The sequence below is a fragment of the Bombus flavifrons genome, chromosome 6 (genome assembly GCF_040668555.2).
Source record: "Bombus flavifrons isolate JBK064 chromosome 6, iyBomFlav1_principal, whole genome shotgun sequence".
In the NCBI taxonomy this organism is placed as follows: domain Eukaryota; kingdom Metazoa; phylum Arthropoda; class Insecta; order Hymenoptera; family Apidae; genus Bombus; species Bombus flavifrons.
This window is the reverse complement of record NC_138447.1, coordinates 1,532,898-1,555,537: the sequence shown is the minus strand read 5'-3', so window position 1 is coordinate 1,555,537 and position 22,640 is coordinate 1,532,898. Positions and strand designations below refer to the sequence as shown.

Sequence of the window (22,640 nt, the reverse complement as noted above, 5' to 3'; positions counted from 1 at the left end):
TAACAATTAATAATTATTAATTGTAATAATTTATGAAATAAAAAAGAGACCAATCTTTTAAAATAAACATTAAGACTTCATTCCAACAAATAGATAGTTTAAATAGAGTTATACTTAGACAATTACAAGCATCGAAACAAAATGTTATGACGTATTACATGTTAACGTGGACATTACGATAGGAAAACATAGGACATATGAAGAAAAAGAGAAATATGAACAAAAATAGTATCATAAAGGGCGAAAATAACCGATGAAAACTTTTGTTATGCCATTCTTTTCGCACGGGACGCTAGAGTAGAATCCGCTACTAGCCTTGATCCGACAGTAAATATCCCGGTACACGCGTAGCGGGCTCCTTGGAAACGCACTCTAACGATTCGCGCGAGAGCACGCAGGTATTTGCGTGGGCGATTAGTCAGCGATTAGATCCGCGACACGCTTTATGGAGGAAAAGTGGACACAATAGCCCTTTCTGACTTATGGCGGTGCAGGACGATGGCGCCGTTGGAGGATTGTGAAACGGATTCCAGTCCAGACATTTGTAAAACTTTACAAAGATCAAACTATCAATAAAAAGCCGGAAATTACTAATTGCTTATGCTCGATCATGTAAATGCTAAAGATAATGGGAAGATGTTTTAAAAAAAAAAAAACGGTGATTCGATTATAAGGAACAAAAGGGATTATTTGGAAAATGGAAATATAATCTATGATGAGACAAGAAATTAATTCGAGGACCACAGTAGATTTAACGAATATGTACAATAGTACACAATGGTAAAAATGCATAGAGATAATCAGTTGCACCCGTGCTCTACGACAAAAACCACTGCATTCAGGAAACTTTATTCTTTATTTGCGATGCTTTCTTTGATGAAAATTACAATTTGCTCATTTATACCATACTTTACGAGACCTCAAAAGAGAGAACCGATTTGAAACGCTTTGAATCTTGTGAAAAATAATTTTGCAAAATATTTAAGCATCATGGTCGTTTCTACTATTCTACAATACGTACGATTCTACAAAAGACGAAATGCTCAGGATTCTTCAAATGTTTCGTGGCACACTAGCAAAGACGCGTGCTAGCGCGCATTATAGATCATGCGGTCGTCGAGTAATCTGATCGGAAGAAAACTTTTAGCGCGAACGTAAGAATGAGATAAATCGGTTTACTAAAAAAAGTAACGGAAATCGCAAATTACCGTAACGCTTTTATCCACGGGAAAAGAAAGAAGAAAAAAATGATTAACTTAACTTTGCTAACTTTGAAAGTACAAATTAACTTTTAATTATATCGTTCATAATGTAATTCTGATTAGAGGAAATGATCAATCATGTGGCAACGATCACTATTGGTTTTTGTATCTACGTGCGTCATATATGTAAATTTGTTCCTAAATTCTCCTTTTAAAAAAGCATCGAATGAACTAAGCTCGCACGAGAAATCGAACGATTACGTGTGTCTTTCAAGAAAGGTAGGTAGCATTCGTTTCTCTCTTTTTCTCCTCTTAATTTTCTTCTTTCGACTGTCTTACCTTTACATCACTGACTTTCTAACGTTTTATCCAATGAATCACAATCGATTGTGTTTAATATTATATGGATCGTTTGCTTGGATTTATACACTTGAGTTATTAAATATTCCAATTAATTAACATTATTTTGATTAAATATATAAAATTCCAGCTACCTAATTATGACATTACGGAAATAGATTATAAGAAGATGATTATTTTTAAACGATTACAAGAGAACAGGGTGGTAGCCGTTGATCCAAATTTTTGTTTCACGAGATTCTGTTTTGAGCAGGCAAAAAATTCTTATGCAAATATACGAGATACGTACAAAGCGTGATGATAAATTTTACCGCTCTATTGATCTATCGATTTCAATGGCTCTTACTACCCAATAAAAACACTTTGAGCGTTATTGTAAAACCGTTCACGGGCTAACGATCAGGTCTACCACTCAAGTACGTAGTTTACGTGACTGTGCTCGAATCAGTCTTTCCCCATTGTGAAAGTCTGTATCCGGCTGGGAAATTAATTCGTTTGCATTTGAAAAAATCGACTTACGTTCATTGATGCAAATTATCACGCGCAGATACGCTTTTCTCTAGGGCATTTCGTATAATTTAACGATTCCTTTTTGTTCCCACCACATTTGAATCAATCCCTTGCTAATGTAGATTGATTAAAAAAGTTATAAATGAGATGTTACGTTAACGTAAAGTACTATCGTCGATCTTTAATACGTTAAGATAGCAAGATTAAAAAGGCTAAATTACTTTAATGGGAGATCATCTTACTTATTATTGTTTTATCGTCGATTTGATTGGATAAGCAGAATTGCGTCATTGGGACGGAAATCGGGGGAACTTGCTTCAGTGAAAACAGTCTCGGTCGTCTCGCGGTCTGTTTTGTGCAGTCTGTTTCGCAGGAGAGGATCGTGTGAGAATGGCAGAAGCGAGTAGAAAATAAAAGCGGTCGACTGGTAGTGACGTCGGTGTTCGCCGCGTTAACGTCGTTCAGCTGTGAGAAAGCATGAGAAAAGAAAAAACGAAGAGGATTTATGTCGGGAAGGAAAGAACTGCAGCTCGTATGCGACTGCTCAAGTACAAGGGCACGTACGCCCTATTCGCAATCTGCGACATTTGTGGCGGATATGCGGTATAAGTTGACATTCAGTACATTTCTTCTTCTCTTTTTGGAAATGGACGAATCAGGCTAGAAAGCGTACAGACTTAGAAAAATCGAAGAAACGGAAGTGGTTTCGTCGTTATATATATCTTCTTCGATCGAAGATCAAAACAAAAGTAGTAAAATAAAAATATTAAGTAAAATAAAAATAAAAATATTTGAAGATAGTTAATCTGTATTTTTCAAATGACTCGAATAAAAAATTGAAAGGAACAAATCCTATCCCTCTCCACGCTTCATTAAACGAAAATGATAAACGCCTTAGTAATCAAGAAACCGTTTAAACCAACTTACCGATACATTAACCTGTAACCATTCGATTAAAGTTCGGAGCAAGCCATAAAACAAAACGGCGAGACATTATCGTATCTCAGGCGCGGCGAGGCTCGAGAGGAAAGTGAACCAGATCACTTTTCCTTTCTTCAAAATTTATCGTGCTCCGGTCATCTGCTAGAATCTCGGTATCCAATTATCGTGATGCCATCGGTAACCGAGGACAGAAATAATTTACGGCCGCCATTATCGTGGAATTTTCACATGTTTTCGTCCGGCCGAAAGAAAATCATTATTTCATCCACGATGAAACATTATCTTCCGGCAATCGAGCAATAATTGTCCACCGTAACCGAGTCGGTCCCGAAGATATCCCATTGTTCGAGGGATCTTGGCTTGAGATACCAGAGATTTTTCATCGTCCTGCATCTTCGTAACGTTCGCGTATTGCGACCACCCTGTGGTATCTTGCATGAGGTCTCCGTAGCATCTTTAGGCCCCGTACACACCCGTATACCGATACCTTCAAAAATTGTGGCTATTGTTTAATCGTAAAGAATATTTCCGATCTATTCAAATCTTAGAATCTATAAAAATCTTTACAATTATTTCTTTGGATGACATCTTCTGTGTCACATGGATAGTCGATAGTACTTACATGATATTTAACAGAATTGAAATTTGTACTTTTCAAATATCAAGAAAAGTTCTATTACGATTTGGTAAAATAACCATCTCACAATCGACTGCGTGGGTTTTTACCAACACCTGTAATCGTCTAGCAGAAAAGACCATTCCCTTTCACCGGGACTAAGTAAGCGTTATATCTTCTTTTTCAGGCGAGTTAATAGCCGACGGCGCGCTTAACAACCATTCATCTAGATAGTATTGCAATGATCGCCACGTCTAGTTTCTCTTAAGCAGCTAATTAACAAACCAGTCGCTTGTTACGCCCAGCAGATTCGCGTTTCGCGTGGTTCATTAGACGTTTACGTGTTCCTAGCACGACTGTTCCTTAACCGAGGTGAGCAACCCGGCGTACGCTTTAAACCGAACGAAAAACCATTCCATGGAAATGTTTCACGCCATGGAATGAGGTGAAACGTGGCTACGATGACGCCAAACGCCATCGAAAGTTATTAGTTTCGCACCTGCACCTGATGACGCAGATTCATGGCGAAACGAGTCGGCCAGCTTTCGCTAGATAAAATCACCAACGACAGGACGCAGATCGAAAAATCGTGTATCGAACGGGCGTGAAAGCCAGGGCGAGGTAATTACAACTCAACAGATAATACCAGCCATTATCTGACATATTTGCGGCGTACGATGCGGTTCGCGAAAGGTTACGACACGCGGCATTGCAATTCGTATCGTAACCTTTCGAAGGTACTGTTGCAACCTTTCAGAATATGCGTCCTTTCTATCGATATACGTTTTATCATACAAATTAAGCTCTGCGGCTTTTTAGCGATCACCTTAATTTATAAGATGACGCGATATTAGACTACCGTGACTGTGTTCCTTTCTGGATGGAAGTAGTCTACATGCACTTTAATTTTATGTTCCACCTCATGTGGTTATTTTATTAACGAAAATGCTGCTAAGAATTCTCATTAATACCAATAAATACCTTTTCTTTTTAGATTTATCAATGATTTACCCTATATACTTGCGTTATTAATGAGTTCTTCCGTTTGGAAGCCAAATTAATCGATTCCAGTTTTAAGAAATACCTCTTGATCTTAATAGATTATTATAATAGATCTTAACAGAAATCAAATGATTATCCTCGGTAGAATGGATCAATTCTGCAAGACTGGATTACTTTCTAACAAGGGAGTAAAAAATGAAATAAACGCAATATTCGTGTTTAGCGAACGGCTTTTAGTAATTTAGTAAAGAACTGCATCACGGTTCGTTGGCAATGTAACAACATAGGGTGTTATGGCATGTCTATCCGCACATGAGTCATCGGTGTTCGCGCATAGCTCCTCGAGTCATAAGTTTCTTAATGAGCATTCGGTGTTAGAGAACGAAGCATAAGAAACAGTGCGCCTTAATCTTCGTGTTATTGCATTAACATTAAATTTATCAGTGATTTATCGTATTCATACGAAAGCTAAACGTTATGTCTCATGCAATTCTGGGCTAAAAGTTAATGTGACAGTAATGGACTTACAAACATCCCAGTCCTATTACACCCCGATTGTACTCTGCCCTCTTTTAATAATCTACTGTGCGTAATCTTTCACCAGAATGATGTTTCACGCCTGTAAATTTTCCGAAGACACGATAACTCGATCAAGCCGAACGAAACGAAGCATTGAAATGATTGTTGTGAGTCGATCTTAAAGCGATCGGCGCTTATTGAAGAGAAACCTGAGTAGGGGGTGGAGAAAAAAGACAGGAGTACTGTAAGAAGCAGAAGAAGAGGAGGGACTGAGGGAGGGGGAAGAAAGGGGACAAGAGAGGAAGAAAGAGAGAAAGAGACAATGGCAACGTGAGAAAAAGAAGAACGAGAAGAAGAAGAAAACGGCGAAGAAGACGAAGGCGGAGAAGAAACATTGAACGAAAGAAGAAGAAGATAGAGAGAGGGGCGACCACCTCCTCTTCAGGGTGCTCTTACCGTGCGTAAATATAGGGCACACCACGTAGCCGAGTGCACCGTGGAGGGTGACCTCGATAACCCTTGGTACCCGAGGCAGCCGTACGATGAAGAGGAGGCTGAAGAAGCGGGACGAGGTGGAGGGCGGTCGAGAGGGTGGGCAAGACGAACGGGAGAGAAACAAGTCGCCGAGCTAGCGAACAGAGGAAAAAGGAAAGCCAAGCAGGGAAGCTCGACCCGTCGAGCCGTGCGAGAAAAGGACCGCGCGAGAACGAACGAGGATAAAAGGGAACAGAGTTCGGAGGGAGGAGGAGAGGTAGTACGCTAAAGAGACGTACGTTCCCACACGAACCCCCCAAGATGCGTCCTGGCATCGTCGGGCCTGAACCCCCGATGCCCAGAAGCTGATAAAAACAGCTACAAAACTGCCTACCGGTGTTTTCTGCCTTTTGCTCCTGCATTACTCCCACCGTGATTCCCTCTATTCCCCTCGTCGCCGCCGTCTTTCTTCGCCACCTTCTTCGCCCCTCTCTTCTTTGCTCCTCTTTCTCGCCTTTCGGTAAAACACGAACCAAGGGGAGAATGCGATGCCGTTGGCTTCGAGCTTGCGGACCCCGAGTTATGCGCGCTGCTACCTCGATTGACTCGTTTTCCAAATGCCCACATGATGCTAATTTCCTGCTTCATCTACCGTTTGGCGGCCGTTTCTTTGGAATACCTCCCTCGAGCCAAGAGATTTCCGGTCGCTCCTATTGGTATTCGATTCCTTGTATGCTTGAAAAAAAAAAAAAAAAAGCAGGAAGAGACGATTCCAATTATTATTACTCGATTTGTTAGATACGTTATAATAATTTTAAGTCAAACGTAGGGTAATGCATTTCGAAACGACAGAGATGAAATCTCCTCTATTGTTATATTCACGATTCCAAACTTTCTATTCGTATAGGATTATAGCGATTGATCTCGGCTGCGAGAGACGATAAATATATACGAGCAAGGACGTCTTTAATTATCCGGCGATTGGACAGATCGGCGAACCAATTTGCGGTTCGATGTGCGCACCGAATCCTTTTCGTACTGAATCATAGAAAATGTGTAGCAATACACGTGGAGAGCTGAGTCACAACCTGTCATCTCTGGAATCGTTGGTTAAAAAGAAATAACCGCGCTGTTCCCGCGCATTCCCACGATAGATCGGTGTCGCAATCGCTACAATGCGCGGCTCGATTGCGCACACATGGAGAATCGAATCGCAATTACACGGCCTCTGCTCGATCGTCTCTCGTATACGCTACACCGATCGCGAACTTTCGTGAAAATCTCCCCACCGATCAATGAAACGATAAATCGTTCTTGTCCGTTGATGGACGATTTTGCTCTTCGCGGCTTGATTAGCAGTCGCTCCGGTTTGTTACTTTATCCCTTGAGATCGTTGTTCAATCGATGATACGGAGGTTTGAGTAACCGTGAAACTTCCAGCCTTGATAAGGTGTCTGTTCGTAACCGGATCATGGTGACGAAAATTAATGTTTGGGAGCTTAATTAGACTGGCGTTGTTTGTAAAAGGATGTGTGTGCTTTGTACGAAAATGATCAACTTTGTTGAGATATCGAATGTTCATGAGGGTACTTAACACATTTGCAACCGCTGACGTAAAACTATGCCTTGTTACAAGGTACGGTTGATCGCTGTCGAAGTAAAATTGCATCACCTTACAAGAGTATAGAAAGGTGGTAGATGTTTATATAAATATACGTTACAAAAAGAGAAAAAAGGAGGAACTTCGAAGAGGAATTCGAAGTAAATTTTAAACCAACCAAAAAGGAGAACCTTTCATCAAATCGATAACATTCCATTATACCATTATTAAGCAACCGATTAATACTTATCCACTATTCGGCCTTTTCTCCCAACGCAAATGAATCATTCGAACCGCGATATTCCTATAAATTATCCCTCTCCCACACCCTGTTACGATCCACCCTTTAACGAAGAGAACAAATACGTTGCAAACAGTGCGGCTATCGGTTCGCGAGGAGCAACGTGTACGACACAGAACGATCGGCGTAGCAAGCACGCGCTGCAGCAACAACAAGCCGCGGCACAATCTGTAAAGAAAAGAGAAGAAATGAGAACCTGACGAAAATAAATCTTTTGGTCGAGACGTCGGAAAATCCCCGTGCAGAGCAGTACCTCTTCATCTTCCGTGAATCTTCCGTACGGTGCGCTCGTCGATCGATCCTATCTCGCCCGTCGTCGATCGTGGAAGTGAGCCAGCCTCGATAATGCCGCGTCTACTTAGCAATTCAACCAATAAATTAAATATCGAAGAAGCCTGCAAGGAACTTAAAACGTTATCGTCGAGTTCTCGAGCAGCATCGTCGACCAGTACACGTACGCAGATCGGTACGCATCTCGCATTCTCAATGACTGCCATTAGCTGTAATTATCCGCGAGAGAAAGAAAAAAGAATTCGCGAAGGCATCGCGAGCACGCGTGGGTGTTCCACTCTTACAATCGTTCGGTGCGTACGCACACGCTTCCTCCTCTTTCATCGTCAACTTCTTCTTGTTCTTCTTATATTCCTCCTCCTCCTTCGGTTTCTTCTTCTTCTGCTGTTGTTACTGCTGTTGCTTCACCTCCACCATATAGGCAAACCGGGCCTGGATACGCTTGCTCTCCGTTAATTTATTTAAATTGCCGAGTACCAAGTGGCATGTGGTACCAAACGATTCGAGCCGGTATTGTCGGTGAGCTCTCTTGTTATTTATCGGCGCGAAATTCCGTTTCAGGGATTTTCGTGGCAAGCCTGCCGGTGAAACCTGCACATAGGTTTACCACGTTCTGCCTTTTATCCTCGAGCATGGTTCGCGCTTCCACCATTAAGCCACGGTGAACGCTATTGCTCGTGGGCCATGGTAGTAATGGTGATGGTGAAGTATAAACAGTAGTTCGATATCGAAAGTGGTAGACGCATTCTTGTTTCGATCATTAGGAACGTTCCAAAAAGAAAAAGATATGAAAAGTAGTAAATAATGAATTTTTATTTATGTTGATTTATAGTTTCGTTTAAGGCAGAGGCATCGTCGTCGTATGCATAGGATGAAAGGTTTCTTTGTTAACGAACGGATTATTCCGCTGCTCAAATATGATATTTAATTATCGTAGTTCGTTCTTCAAGTACTAACGATGTAATACATTATTGTAATAATATTTTCCTGGCTAGTATATTCCTCTGGTAATTATTCTTTATTCAACTTGGAATAGTTTATTTAGCATTTTCAGTAGCAGTTTTATCAAATGATCGCTGATTATATATTTAATAGGCACCTTCAATTAAGATACACTACTCTTTCGTTATCTTGAATTCTTCACATGGTTTCTGTGGAAAACTAATTATACGACTTTTATTATAAAATTTACCTTGCCTTTAAGGAATAATACTGAAATGAAACAATCGATTTTGATGAAATTTATGTCACTGAATATTGCAGAATGTGCCATAAAACACAGAACGATAGTGCCACAGAGAATCAGATTATCAAATACGATACTTTGTAAATACTAAACGTCATTGATGTAGTTAAATGTAGTATATATTATTCGATTCGCATCAAACAATCAAGCACTTACGAGCGAAACTTAACTGTATAACGATAGTAACGTTATACGAATACCACATTTATCTTGGAATGCAACATCGTACGTTATGAACGCCAAATGGTACAAGTAAGAAAGGATGCACCGCGTTTAAAGTCTGTTAATTATTACAGTTAAATCCCTATATATTTAAAACTAATTACACTTTCGTTCCAGTTACACACATAAAAACATTTCGCTTCTTCTGCACACCCACAGTTTATTCTACGTTTCGAATCATCATTATTATTGCAAGTGACTACTATATCAAGGAATTTCTCCATAAAACTGAATGATATCTCTTTGTAGTCGTTATAATAGTTTTACATATTATCACCCGAAAGCGATCGATTTGTAGAAAAAATGAGAATCATCGTCGAAAAGAAAAAGTAAAAAGTTTTTCGATCTAGCCCGTCAATTTAACGATTAAATCGCGAGCGATTTCGATAATTGCTTTCTGAGTATGTATATATATTCATGACGATGAACGAAGAATGTCTGCATATAGTAAAATTATAACGAATGCAACATGGATCGAGCGAAACAGGTCGAACAATAAAAAAAATGTGCGCGAAGACCTCTATGATTCATCTTTTGAAGAAAGAAAAACAACGTGCCTCGAATTAATCCATTATTTTATTTGCTTTATTCTATTTACTTTACCTCGTGCTCTGCCTATGCAACAGAGTAAAATGAACAACTTTTATAAATAAAAAGATTGTTCCGTTATTCTATTTACTTTATTTTACATATTTACGGTGTATATGCAACTCCGATTCAGGCGTATATACAACGGCATAAAACGAACTGTTCTCATAAATACTTGGTAATTATATTGTATGACCTGAAAGGATTATTTATTGTTTCTGTCAGTAGGAGAGGAAGGTTCCTGTCACTTTCTACTTCTTCATACTTTGCATCCTATCTAGTCAGCTGTCCCTAATGACTGTTAAATACGTCATAGCGTGTGATTAATATTCCAGACCGACCCTCGACGTTGTTCTTGCCGAAGAAAGGGAATACGAAGCGCAGGAAAAAAGAAAGAAAAGCTACAGTCCCTTTCGTTTTCGTCTCTTTTTCGTCTTTTTTTTTACTTTCGCTTTTTTCTTTATCTTTCTTATGAAAAAGGGATATCCTGCAAACTACTTTGATCCAATTTTAAGTTAGTTGTATCGTTGTTGACAATAGTTGAAATCATGTGTCATGCTAATCATGCTAGTGAAACAAGTTTATCTTCACACTCTGATTATTATGGTACGATGACGGACGTTGTATCTGGAATTATCTTGAATAACAATTTCCGTCCTGTTCTACGGTGACACGAATAAAACGGCCATGGTAAGAAAAAATGGCGGCGAATGCGCGTCATAAACTTTTATGGATAAAAGCAATAGCATGTATATATATATATATATGTATATATATATATATATATTATATTATAATTATTGTTATATATATATTATATTATAATAAATATATATTAAAATATATATATTATATTATAATTATTGTTATATATTATAATTATATATATAGTATATATAATAATATATATATAATATATATATATAATAGTTGTTTAGTGATTAAGTTCCCAATCGTGCATTTATAAGGAACTTGTATTAGTTTAGTATGAGAGATACCTGAACAAACAGTTAAAAATAGTATATTACTACATATTTTATATCTTCGATGTATACGTAGCATGATTGTTAAAATTTATTGACTAGGAAAATCAGAAAGTACGTTCTATTTATATCTGCCATCAGAAATACAAAAGATCTACTAAAAAAGATTATTCTTTAAATCGTTCTTCCCAAATTCCTCGTTTCTCGTTCGTTTCATTACACTGTGAAGGGGTTAAGTAATACATATCTCTATAATTTCTATCTACTTATAAACTTTTATATATCTTTATACACAAAGCAAAGAACGAAAGCTTATTCCCTATAAATTAAACCTTATAAATTATTCAGAAGAAAGGTACAATACTGGACTGGAAAAAAGGATACGTTCGTTTCCCGAAACATTTTTATTATTATATTATCCATTTACAAACAAGGCTTCGTGAGTCCTACGATTAACTAATACAGTTAAGCCGGGAAATAAAGGAGACGGATCTCAGGAAAATTGGAATTCCATCGAACTGCTACGACCGATCGACGGAATATCGCGCGATAAAAATTAATATAACAACGTCGTTTGCTACGTGGAATACGCAATGCCGCTAAATGTCCAATAGGAAAATACCCGTCAACGTTTCAACCCTTAACGCGGTAGTTAAGTAACCAAGCTTATTACTAAGCGCTACCATTATCATTGAGCTACCATACGTACGAACGAAAGTCAAACAAGACCCAAGGATCGTGCACCGTGCATACGCTTCTAGCTTTATTATATAAAAAAGAGAAAAGGAACGCGACGCACCAGCGGCGAAAGGTGCTCGCGAACCGTACACACAATGCTCCCTTCACGCTTCTCTGTATACCCTTGTCTTATTCTCTTATATTCTCTTTTTCTTTCTCTCTCTCAAACATTTTATTTCTTTTATATACATACACACACGTGCACACACTCTTTCTCATGCTCGCTCTCATTCAAAGATATACGTTTAAGTTACCACCTTCTTCTTATGCAGCATCGTCGACAAGGTCGTGGTTAAGTCGATCTTTGTGGGTGGGCCCTGCAAATCGATCCGCGTCTCACACGTAAAACGCCGCGAATCGTCACTGTCTCGCAAATCGTGACGAGGCGCGTCGCCTCCAATTAATTACCTTAATTGCGACGAACGTTACAAATGTTTCAAAGAGGTACGGCTCCGTCAAGAGAGAGATAGAGAGAGAAAGGGCCCTGTCGCGTCGTTCGGCCCTACCCCGAGAAACGTTTGCAAGGCGTGGAACTGATCGATCCCATCGCGACTCACATCGCTCGAGACTTTGTATTGATTTCGTCTTCGATGTCGGACCTCTCTGCTAAGAGGTACTTCTGATGCTTAAAACACGGAATAGATATCATTGTTTGTCATTAGAGGCATTCAAATTGTAGCGTATAAGCAAATTTCCGAGAAACGAAACGATGCAGGATAAGAAAAATTTTGACACGCGATAAAGCAAGAAATTTCGATAACGGTCGTTAAGGAACCTCCGTGTTTTAAGAATTAAGTCACAGTTAAAATGTCATGCTCGCTATTAGCTAGATCGATTAAATTAAAGTATGTAATCAACCTACAACTATTACAAGTAATGCAATTACAAATAACAGAGCAGAATTTGACAAATTTCATCCCAACATCAGGTAAACATTTAATCTACCGATGATATCTTTTAAAGAGACCTGTAAATAAATTGACAGTAAATACATGCTTATCGGAGGTACTGCTATCACAGCATCCCTCGAAGCAAAAGTATCTCAAAGTAGATCGGTCTAAATTATCACATTTGCATCATTCTAAATTTTCACATGAGCGAATTAATTTTATTTTATAGATTATATTAAATTTCTTTCCTTTTCGTAAGCTTTACCCTACCACTTCGGACACGATTCTAGTACCATTTCTGACCAGTGACTGCAACTGTTGCGCAGCTCCCTGAAACATAAAGAATCAATAGGAATATCATCGAGCTTATAATTGAGGAGTATTATTAAAAAAAAAAAAAAAGACTGACGAAAACTGTAATAGATAACAAATTCATCTTTCTAAATTATGTGCGCTAGTCGACAGAATTCAACTACGTTTGGGTAAACGTAATTGAACGTAACGTGACAGGAGCGTCGGGCTGGTTGCCATCTGTTTCCTTCATCATCTATCACCAACGAGCGTGAAAAACGCGAACAGCGAGGAAGTTAATGAATAACGATAATAAAAGAACAACTTACGCTTATCGCAGCACCGAGAAATTGACTGAATGCTCTGGTAGCACCAAATAATGCGCTATTTCCAGAATTATCACCGGTTGACTGCCCCGGCGTGCCGTAATTGGAGAAAGAACTGAAGAGAGGTGGTGGATACGTAGAGCTTGGTGACCACGTTGTAGTGCGTATCCTTGGTCCTGAGGTTGGTCTCGGTGTCACCGTCTTTTTCGTGGTATCCGTTGGTCGGCTTGCAGCAGTAGATGCCGGCCTTGTCGTAATTGTCGAAGACTCGCTAGCAGGGGACGCGGTCGGAGCAGAGGTGACGCTCTGCCCGAGACTCTGTTACAAGACCAGCAATTATTTTCTTTCATCGCGCCCCGCTCTTTGTTGCCTCGCGCTTCGCCCTTGTCATTCGATTAACTATCGCCGAGCTCGCGTCTAACTGGACCAATTTGTAAGAATTATATCAAATTGTTTGGTGTCGTTAAACTTTCTGTTATTACACTCTATGCATTTTTGCAATTAGAAAAGAATATAATTCCAGGGTATCCGGATACCTGCGTACTTTTTATGTAAGAAACAATTTGAATAATATAATTTAATCATAAAAATTGATGTTCAACTATCCTAAAGTTTCCCAGATCAGTTTAGTTATTTCAAAAGTTCTTTATCTTTAGGTTATTTAATTGAGTAAGCTTAAGTCAGATAAAAATGGTCGTTCTAAGTAAATTGATATAAAGACTATCGTGATTAATCAAAGTAATGTTATCTGAAATCAATAACTAAATTCTACGAATCGTATATTTGCAACATGTGCTAAGTACATTGCTGCCAAGATTTCAGTACGTTACAAACTATTTAATTGACAACACTTACGGCTAACTGGAGTTGCTCTCTAATATTATTGGCCGGAGTTGGTGGTTCTATACCTTGAGCTTTCAATAATGCCGCCAACAAAGCGGCGTTACTGACTTCTACCGTCGGTGATGGAGTCGTTGTTGTTAAAGCTCGACCGCTTAAAATCGCTCTTAAAAAGGATTGATCATCCTGAGTTAATCCTGATACTTTCTTCGAACCAGTTTTATTATCTGTAACAAACAAACGTAACGCCACATCTGATACCAATCGTTTCCGTGATCTTATCATTACAGAATTTCAATCAATTTTATATATCATATCCTACCGTAATTTACCCTACATCTACAAGTATCGTTTTACGACTTACCCTGTTCAACAGCTCGCAGAAGCTCAACTATGAACTTTGCATCTTCTTCGGGAGAATAGGTCGACGTCACCACGCCAGGCAACCTCGGATTTGGATTATTAATCAATGGTTTATCGGTGGTCGAGATTGTAAACGGCGTGGTCACTGACTTTTCCTGTACAATTGAATATGGACTGTTTACTTGAATTTTCGAAATGTCCACAGTTTTCAGAGTCGCACTAGAGGAAATTGTTGTCGTTTCTAACTTTTGCGTGGTTTGGATTGGTTTCGGCATAATATTAACCGACTTTTGCGTGGTTTTTGGCACAAGTTTAGCTTTTACGGGCTTCGGAGTTGTCGATGATCCGAATAAACCTCCACCGAGGAGAGCCTGCCACAGAAGACCACCAAAGCCTAATGGCGCCTGAGTGGTTGTTCTAGGTCGAGGAGTGGTTGCTAGTTTAGCTTTAACAGTTACAGGAGCTTTAGTGGTGCTGATCAAAGTCGTTTTAGCCGTGGTCGAAGGAGAAGCCGTGCTTATTTCCACGCTTCTTCTGGTACTAGTGGTTGTAACTGGTTTCCAAGTCACTTGCACGGGTGTCAAACTACTAATTACTGGTCTCTGACTGGTTGGTTGCCGTGTTTCTACTGATTTCCGCGTGGATGTCGAAACTGTAGACGCTGGAGACAAATCGATTATTATTGGCTCAGAACGAGATGTCGTTGCTGACTTGTAAATCGAATTTGGCGAAGCATTTTCGATACTGATAGCTTTTGGTGATCGAGTCGGTCCCGGATTTTTCAGTGCCAGTTCCAAAATCTGAAAATAAAATATAGAAAGAAAGTTAGGAAATGACAATTCCGTTTTACACTGCGCAGATTTGATAATGCTTCTCTTTAGGACACCATATATACGTGTATATACATGCATATGAGATATTTAAAACTGGATACCCGTGAATGTATGGTATGTTTTATTTTATTCATTGATCAGAACGTAAAACACAATCGAATCAAAGCAAATTTCACGTACAAAAAAAGTTTCGCTTTCCTATACTTCATAAATCTACAGGAATATTCGGAACTTTTATACGGTCATATTACGAATACACCTTCTACAAATCAAATATTTCCAGGAAAAATATTCTCTTTATTCCCCACTACAATGAGGACTAATTTCATTATATGATAACGATGTACGTACTAATAGCGTTATCGTCCAATGGGCTATTTATTGCTATTATATTAATGCCATCTACGCACGCATTAAGTTCTGTCGACAGACAACGTTAACGAGAGATGACATATTGAACGGCTGTTGCGAGGAATAGAGAAGGCCGCTGGCAAGGACGTTCCAGTCCATTCACCGTGACTGGTCGATCATATGATTGCGATCGTCGCAGATCCGTCATTATGTCTTTCCGAGAAGGGCGTGACTAAAGATAATTTGCGATCTATCGAATTTTTCGTCTTGTACGACTTCCACCGTTGCAATTTTATTTATACGTTGCGTAGAAACACGAGAAAGAAGTTTATTCTAGAAGTGAGAAAAAAGAGAATCGACGTGATGTAGCTTAGAAGCTGAAGCTCGATCTTATTAGAAACAGAACACAATTCGTTGCACAGTCATATAAAGGAGTGAAAGGATCGTTTAACGTTAGCGACGCGACTTGTTCCTTGGTTTTCCCCTCGAACGATCATTGCATTTTGTTTTCAAGGAAGATCACAAGTTTACTAAGAATCTTGTTTTTAAAATTTCTTCTACTTCATATTTTTAAAAAAACGTGATGTCCTATGTAGTATAACATAACAACATAACATAACAATTTATTCATTTATGTGTATAAAATACAGTAGTATCACATTTGATCAAGGTCGAGATATAGTAATATTGTTTCGATTGAGATTTATTTATTAGGATATACTGAATACTTCGTTTTTATATTTTATATACTATGTAATTTATTGTACACATTACTTACCTTATTTGCCAAGAGTTGCTCCACTTGTGTCAGTGTCTTCTGACTGGTACTCCGTGAATTACTCTGTAACTATGTAAAAAAAAATATATATATATAATATACATAATATTTTATAAAAATTCGCATAGTTATTAGGAATGCGTATAAAAATTTATCTACTTACCAATGAATTCAGGAAGGCCAAATCATCGAACGTAGTACCGAAAGCATTCTGCTGTCGCGTATTCAACAAATTTTTCGGTAAATTAAGTGAATTTATTTGAGAAGAAGTTGTTGTTTCAGAAGTAGCTCCTGCCTGTGACGCAATCATCACCCTTTGAACAATTGTTGGAGGCTCTGAAGTGATGATAGGTGCTGCCATCGTGGTAGTTGTTGGCGTCATTGCAGCCACTGTTGTTGGGGTCATTGTTGTACTTGTAGTGGTAGTTATAGTGACAGTCGGCGCCCTTATAGTTGTAGTTGTTGGTGCCATCGTAGTAGTAGTCGTTGTTGGTGCCATCGTAGTAGTAGTTGTTGTTGGTGTCATCATAGTAGTAGTTGTTGTTGGTGCCATCGTAGTAGTAGTTGTTATTGGTGTCATCATAGTAGTAGTTGTTGGTGCTACTGTAGTGGTAGTAGTAGTTGTCGTTGGTGCCATTGTAGTACTGGTGGTAGTAGTAGTAGTAGTAGGTGCAGGAGTTGTAGGTGTAGTTGTAAATGCAACAGGCGTTGTTGGTGGTGGTGGAGGAGGAATGGATCCTATGTTACCTCTTGGAACTCCAATCGTATTAGAAAATGGAGTAAAGACTTCGACAAATGGATTAATCGGACGAGCTAAGGCTGGGCCATTTGGTTCTGACAAATCGTCCTGGGAACGAAAGCCATATATATAATTTCAACGAAATATATCTATAATAAATAATATGAAATAATTGAAGTATAGAAAAAATAATGCTTTTTCAAGGAAGTACGTAATTGTAAGTTGATTCTGAAAAACAGTGATTCGAAGGTAAAATTTAATGAATACGAACCAGTCTGTTTGATGACACTGAAGCTGTTATTATCGGCGAGGAGGTAGTAATACCAAAAATTTGGTCCAAAGGATCCCTCCATGGGAATCCAGGCGGAGCTGTGACTCGACCTCCTGGTTGATTGTTCAGGAGATTCTCAAACGATGGTACAGAAGGTGATGATCCTTCGTTTGCAGCAGTCTAAAGAAAATAATATAGATAGATATGTATATAATTTAGAAATTCAAAATTATTATCTCACGAATAATGGTAAACTTTGGTTTGCAGATTTTAAATATTTTACAAACAAATCGAAACCACCCAAAGAATAATATTTCGATAAAATATGCAAGATGAAGATAAGAAACCGTTGAATTCCTCTTATTCCTTTAACTTACAGCTACTGAATTTATATTCACACTGAGAACGCGCGGGTTAGAGGTGGAAGCCCCATCGGTCCAATAATTGACGAACTTGTCCTGAAACATTCGACGTTGCTCTTTTTTTTCGCTGCAGAGATATGTTGCAGCGCTGAAAGAATCAGCCGCAGCATCGTTGTAAATCATGTTCTGTCTCTCTTGCTTTCTTACCTGTCCAATGTACACGGAGCTGCGTTGACCTCCGGCCTCCTTCGTCCTGGTGGCCTCGTCCCTCTCTCGATCCTGGACGATACGACCGCCCTGTGAATCGGTCGGCGGTCGACCGGTACTTACTATCGGCGTCACCGACGCTGTCCTCATTTGCGTATTCAGCAGGGCATTGCTCTAAACAATGCGAAACCATACCCTTCGTTCTTTAAACCTTTCAAAACAAACTTACATCTCAAAAACGATACATGAGAAACTTCTAATAGCGAAATTTCGATCGATCGTTCCGATTTCATAAATAGGAAAAATTGTAATCATAGCAGAACTTCGTTTTTTTTTTTTCTTTTTTTTTTTTTATCAAAGGTGAAGAAATCCGTATAATAAAAGTGCAGTGGTTCTCCTCTGCTTATCTAGTAACGCGATAATAATAAATAAGAAACGATCGATTAATATTTCGCTATATTGTACGGGCTTCGGTAAGTAATCGGTGGGAATGAACGATGAATGAAAATGAAATATTTTTCAAATCCTGTTCCGAAGAGTTTATCGAATACCATAAAATTATTAATTTCTTTCTTCATTTTTCTCATTTTTTCTTTCCCTACTATACCATATTTCGCATGGAAAGTTTAAATTTCAAATATTACAATTTTCTGAACTGAAGTAATCGACAATGTAAAGTGCACCTTCAACTTTACTAAACATAAAGTGCGTTTCAAAGTGCGCGGTGCATAAAAATAACAAACATGCGACATATATAAATAATTATTCACAAATTTACAGTGAAATTATATACAACTCCCTATTATACAAATTAAAAAGTTTTGTGTGGGATGAAAAAACATGTTGAAGTAGGCATTGGATAAATTCTTTTTACGACGATACCGAATCGAAAGAACGAATTAAAACAACGTGAAGTAAGAAACGTAAAGAATTGAAAAGAGAGATAATAGATACAATTAATCCACGCGAAATTGGAAAATTAGTACTACCAAAGAATCTACTTTAACAAAACCAAAGCGTTAAACAAGAAGCAAGTGTTCTGTGCCATTGTTATCATAAAAATTACGACATTAATTATAAGTAACGAAAAAACCTGTCATAAAAAATTTACATACACACATGTATATGAATACAAGACATAAAGAACGAAGAAAAGATGTATATAAATGAAAAATAAAATAAATCAACAAATCGAATCTCAAATATTTACAGAAAACCCCAAATATCTAAACAATTACGAATATTTACATCCTGATCCATACACTCAAACGTTGTCAGACTTTTCCAAAAAGAAATTTCACCCTTTTACACTTTATGCAACAATGACACAATAATTTTTTAAGCAGAGGCAAAAGTAACACGCGAAATGAGAAAGAGACGACTGGTTCACTTGGAGTAAACCGTATGTTCGTACGAGTTCGAGCGATGCACGCACGGCTAACGATCGATGATGATGAACAGGTGGAATAAGAGATACCATTTCGTTGGTGCTCGGGACACTAGCAGGGGTACCAAGTGGCCCCGTATTATCGGGTCCACCTCCATTGGGGCCGACGATCGCGTTACCAGTAAGGCCAAGATCAACGATGCTGGGACTTTGGACGTTTCTCATTGGTTCAGCGACAGGTCTATCGTTACTATTGTACACCGGGCCTCGATATTGATTGTAAGTGCCTTGGTTAGCCTGGTTATAATACGGTCTGGGTGGTGGCCTGTTAGTGGTAGTGGAAGTGCTAAGTGAGAACACAACCTCGACCGGGTTCCTAGGTGGATCCGGTATTATCGTTCCGTTCGGGTATTTTCGAACCAGCCTGCCGTCCGGGAAGATACCGAATATCACGTACGGGCTGTCCACGTTTCTAGCATCGATCAGGTTGTCCTCTGGCCGCTTTCTCACGATCGTTTTGTTCGGGTAGATTCCGTACACTAGGTAGTCTCGTAGAGGAGCTCTGGTAGTCGAGCTTAGGCTGAAACGTGGGGCAGGTGTCAATCTGCTGCCGCCGAAGCGACCTAAATAAGGCGTCGTGGAACTCTGAGAAGCTGGCCTAGGTGGAAGGCTAGTAGCTGTCCGCACAGTCGTTCCAGGGGTAGCTTGCATGGACACGGTTGTTGCTTCCGTAGAAGCAGAAATTGTATTCGTGGAGTCGTTCGTAGTACCTCCTGACATTGTAGTTGTACTTTCCGACGAAGCAGTTGTCGTCGATGTTCCAACTTCGGTAGACACGAGATTCTCTTCTATATTGACCGTAGTAGTTTCCGTCACAGGGGTGACGGTGACGACGTCCATTCTCGTCGTTTGAGGTGTCGATGTCCCCCCGTCAGGAACGCGTCCTGTACTCGTCGACGTCGCTGTCTCAGTCGTGATCGTCGTCGTCGTCGTTTCGACCGAAGATGAAGTGGTTGTAATGAGGGGAACGTCGGGATACGATGAAGTGGGAAATTCTGAGGACGTTGATGAGACGATCGAAGTATCTGGGATCGTAGGAGTTGTGATCTCGGTCGTTTGGCCGATTCCCGAACCTGCCGTCGCTTGGGCGGTTGCTGATGTCGTATCCTGGAAACGGGCAACAATAGTTGGAGATTTGTTCTCAAGATTTGGGGTCGTTTGGGGGACGTTTTCGCTGGGTGCATTAGTAGTGGTTTCCATGACGGGAATTGTAGTCGATGTTAGCGAGAATTGGTTAGTAGTGACTCCCGTATCGTCAACAGAGTTAAAATCCTGCTGCGCAGTGGTTGTAATCGATGACGGGGTGGGTTCCGGGGTTTCGTTATCAGCGCTTTCGGTGATCAAAGATGCCAACTGAGTCGTGGACTCTGTTGTTTGGTTAGTTTCCACTTCTACGTCATTTACACGTTCAACAAACTCTACGGCAGATGCCAATGTGGTTTGTTCGAAGGATATTGAGGGTGTCATAGTGATCGTATTTACAGAGGAAGGGGTAGTTTCGGGAGCTACGGTAGTTATTTCAGGTTGAGTAGTAGTGCCAATGTCTGTCATAAGCCGTGATGTTACGGTTGTGAGACTGGTTAATGGTACGGTGACTCCTGTAGGTTCAGTGACACTTTCTGTAACCTGTTCGAAAACTATGTGAGGGTTGGTTGCTGTGATCAGATTAGACGAAAACAAATCCAACGTGTCAGTGGTTAGCTCGAAATTCATGGCGAATGTGGTTGTCGTTTCTGAACTTTGTGTGCTGGTGGTTGTCTGTGTCTGAGTCGTGGTATTGAGGCCAGTGTCAGCATCGAACGATCCGCTAAGCGACAGAGTGACTCGTGGCTCAATTTCTGTCTTAAACGAGGGGGTCGTCGATTCTATGATCTCGGCAAGGGGTCCTAACACTACTGGTGTGGTTTCGGTCTGTACGCTCTCTACTTCGTCATCGGGCATGTTACTCTGAGGGGTTGTTGTCAGTGTATCTGTCAGATTTTCAGAAGATACGGTTGTAGTAAAGTCTACCTCATTCTGTGAGGGATCGACCGGAATAGTAGAAGACTCTACATTTTCTGACATGGTATTTAAGGAAAAAGACGATGTCTCTGCAACTTGGGTAGTGCTGAGTTCGTCGTTGGACAAGCTCGGTCGGTATATCTCGTTTTCCATTAAGTTATCTAATCTAGATGTGACGTTTGAATTTTGCCCGGCTATTTCTTCCTGATTATCGTTTATCTCATCCGAAAAGAGTGTTTTGGCAATGGACATTAACTCTGTTAGTAAAGTGTCGTCGGTGGAAGTGATCGTCGACACAGTAGTTACATCAACATTTAACGGGGAAGTCGAAGAATCGTTTGAATCGCCTACAGTGGTCGAATCTGTGTTCGATACTGTCTGAAAGTCTTGTGTGATTGTTGTAGATGTTATTGTTGCTGGTGTTGTGGTTGTTATTGCATTTATTTCATCCTGCGTGTTGACTTCCTGAGTAAATACCATTGTTGGTGACGAAACAGCAATTGAATCTGCGCTTTGGGTAATTACTTCTTCGATCGTTCTTAAACTCGATTGCTCCGTTGTAACCGACGACGGAGTAGTTGTTCCCGATTCTCCTTGATTGATCGTCGTTTCATCCCTCAATTGCGACAGGGACTCCAAACTACGATTGCTACTCGAATCTCGTATCACGTTCGATGTTTCCGTCGTGGGAGACAACATCGTCGTCGAATCTTGACTCAGTACTGTGGTCGTAGACATAGTTGCTTGCAATCGAAACAGAATATCTTGCGCGAGATCTATCAGCCTGGTTCGAATAGTGGACGTGGGTATCGCCGTAGTTGTCTCTATATCGATCATATTACTCGAATCTGCTTCGGTCGTTAGAGCATCAGTCGAGCTAATATCGGCTGTCTGAGTAGCAGTAGTATCAGACAGCGGTATGGTATTAGTCTCGAGATTTTCAAACGTTGTCGCTGTGTTGGTGACAGTTGTCGAAAAGGTAGTCGTCTCCATCGTATTCTGCGAAAGGTCTATTCTTGACGTAATATCGATATTGCCAGTCGTGCTCTGCGTTGCCGTACTAACAGTGGTGGAACTCGTATCACCCTCGAACTCGGTACTACTACCTTCGGATGTAGAACTAATAGTCGTAAAAGCATCCGTGGTAGAACTCACGAGTTCCTGGTTGGTCGAATTGTTATCTGCCGACATGGAAGTCTGAACATCTTCCGCACCTTCGACGTTCATCGTCGTTGCATCTGTAGACCGCAGAAACGACTCTGTGCTAGTTGACTCGGTGACAGACATGGAATCGACGTTGGTGGAAGTTTGTTCCGTAGTGAAGGATGAATCTCTACCGATGGAAAC

General features: G+C 39.9%; 1 protein-coding gene across 5 annotated transcripts in view; it reads right to left on the bottom strand.

Moving 5' to 3' along the window:
• Positions 1-11,202: 11,202 nt before the first annotated feature.
• LOC138180598 (mucin-2) overlaps positions 11,203-22,640 on the bottom strand; it is a 46,057-nt gene continuing 34,619 nt past the window's right edge. For 2 of the 5 annotated variants that reach the window (XM_069114614.1, XM_069114616.1), the window contains 10 exons: positions 19,323-20,399; positions 17,846-18,019; positions 17,654-17,734; positions 17,277-17,456; positions 16,430-17,113; positions 16,267-16,335; positions 14,306-15,104; positions 13,957-14,168; positions 13,105-13,419; positions 11,222-12,814 (listed from right to left, as the gene is read on the bottom strand). In XM_069114614.1, coding sequence (XP_068970715.1) covers positions 12,746-12,814; positions 13,105-13,419; positions 13,957-14,168; positions 14,306-15,104; positions 16,267-16,335; positions 16,430-17,113; positions 17,277-17,456; positions 17,654-17,734; positions 17,846-18,019; positions 19,323-20,399 — 3,660 coding nt within the window. In that variant the 3' untranslated portion in view covers positions 11,222-12,745. Of the gene's footprint in view, positions 12,815-13,104; positions 13,420-13,956; positions 14,169-14,305; positions 15,105-16,266; positions 16,336-16,429; positions 17,114-17,276; positions 17,457-17,653; positions 17,735-17,845; positions 18,020-19,322; positions 22,566-22,640 lie in introns of all 5 variants that reach the window. The other 3 variants (XM_069114617.1, XM_069114619.1, XM_069114618.1) reach the window with 3 other exon arrangements.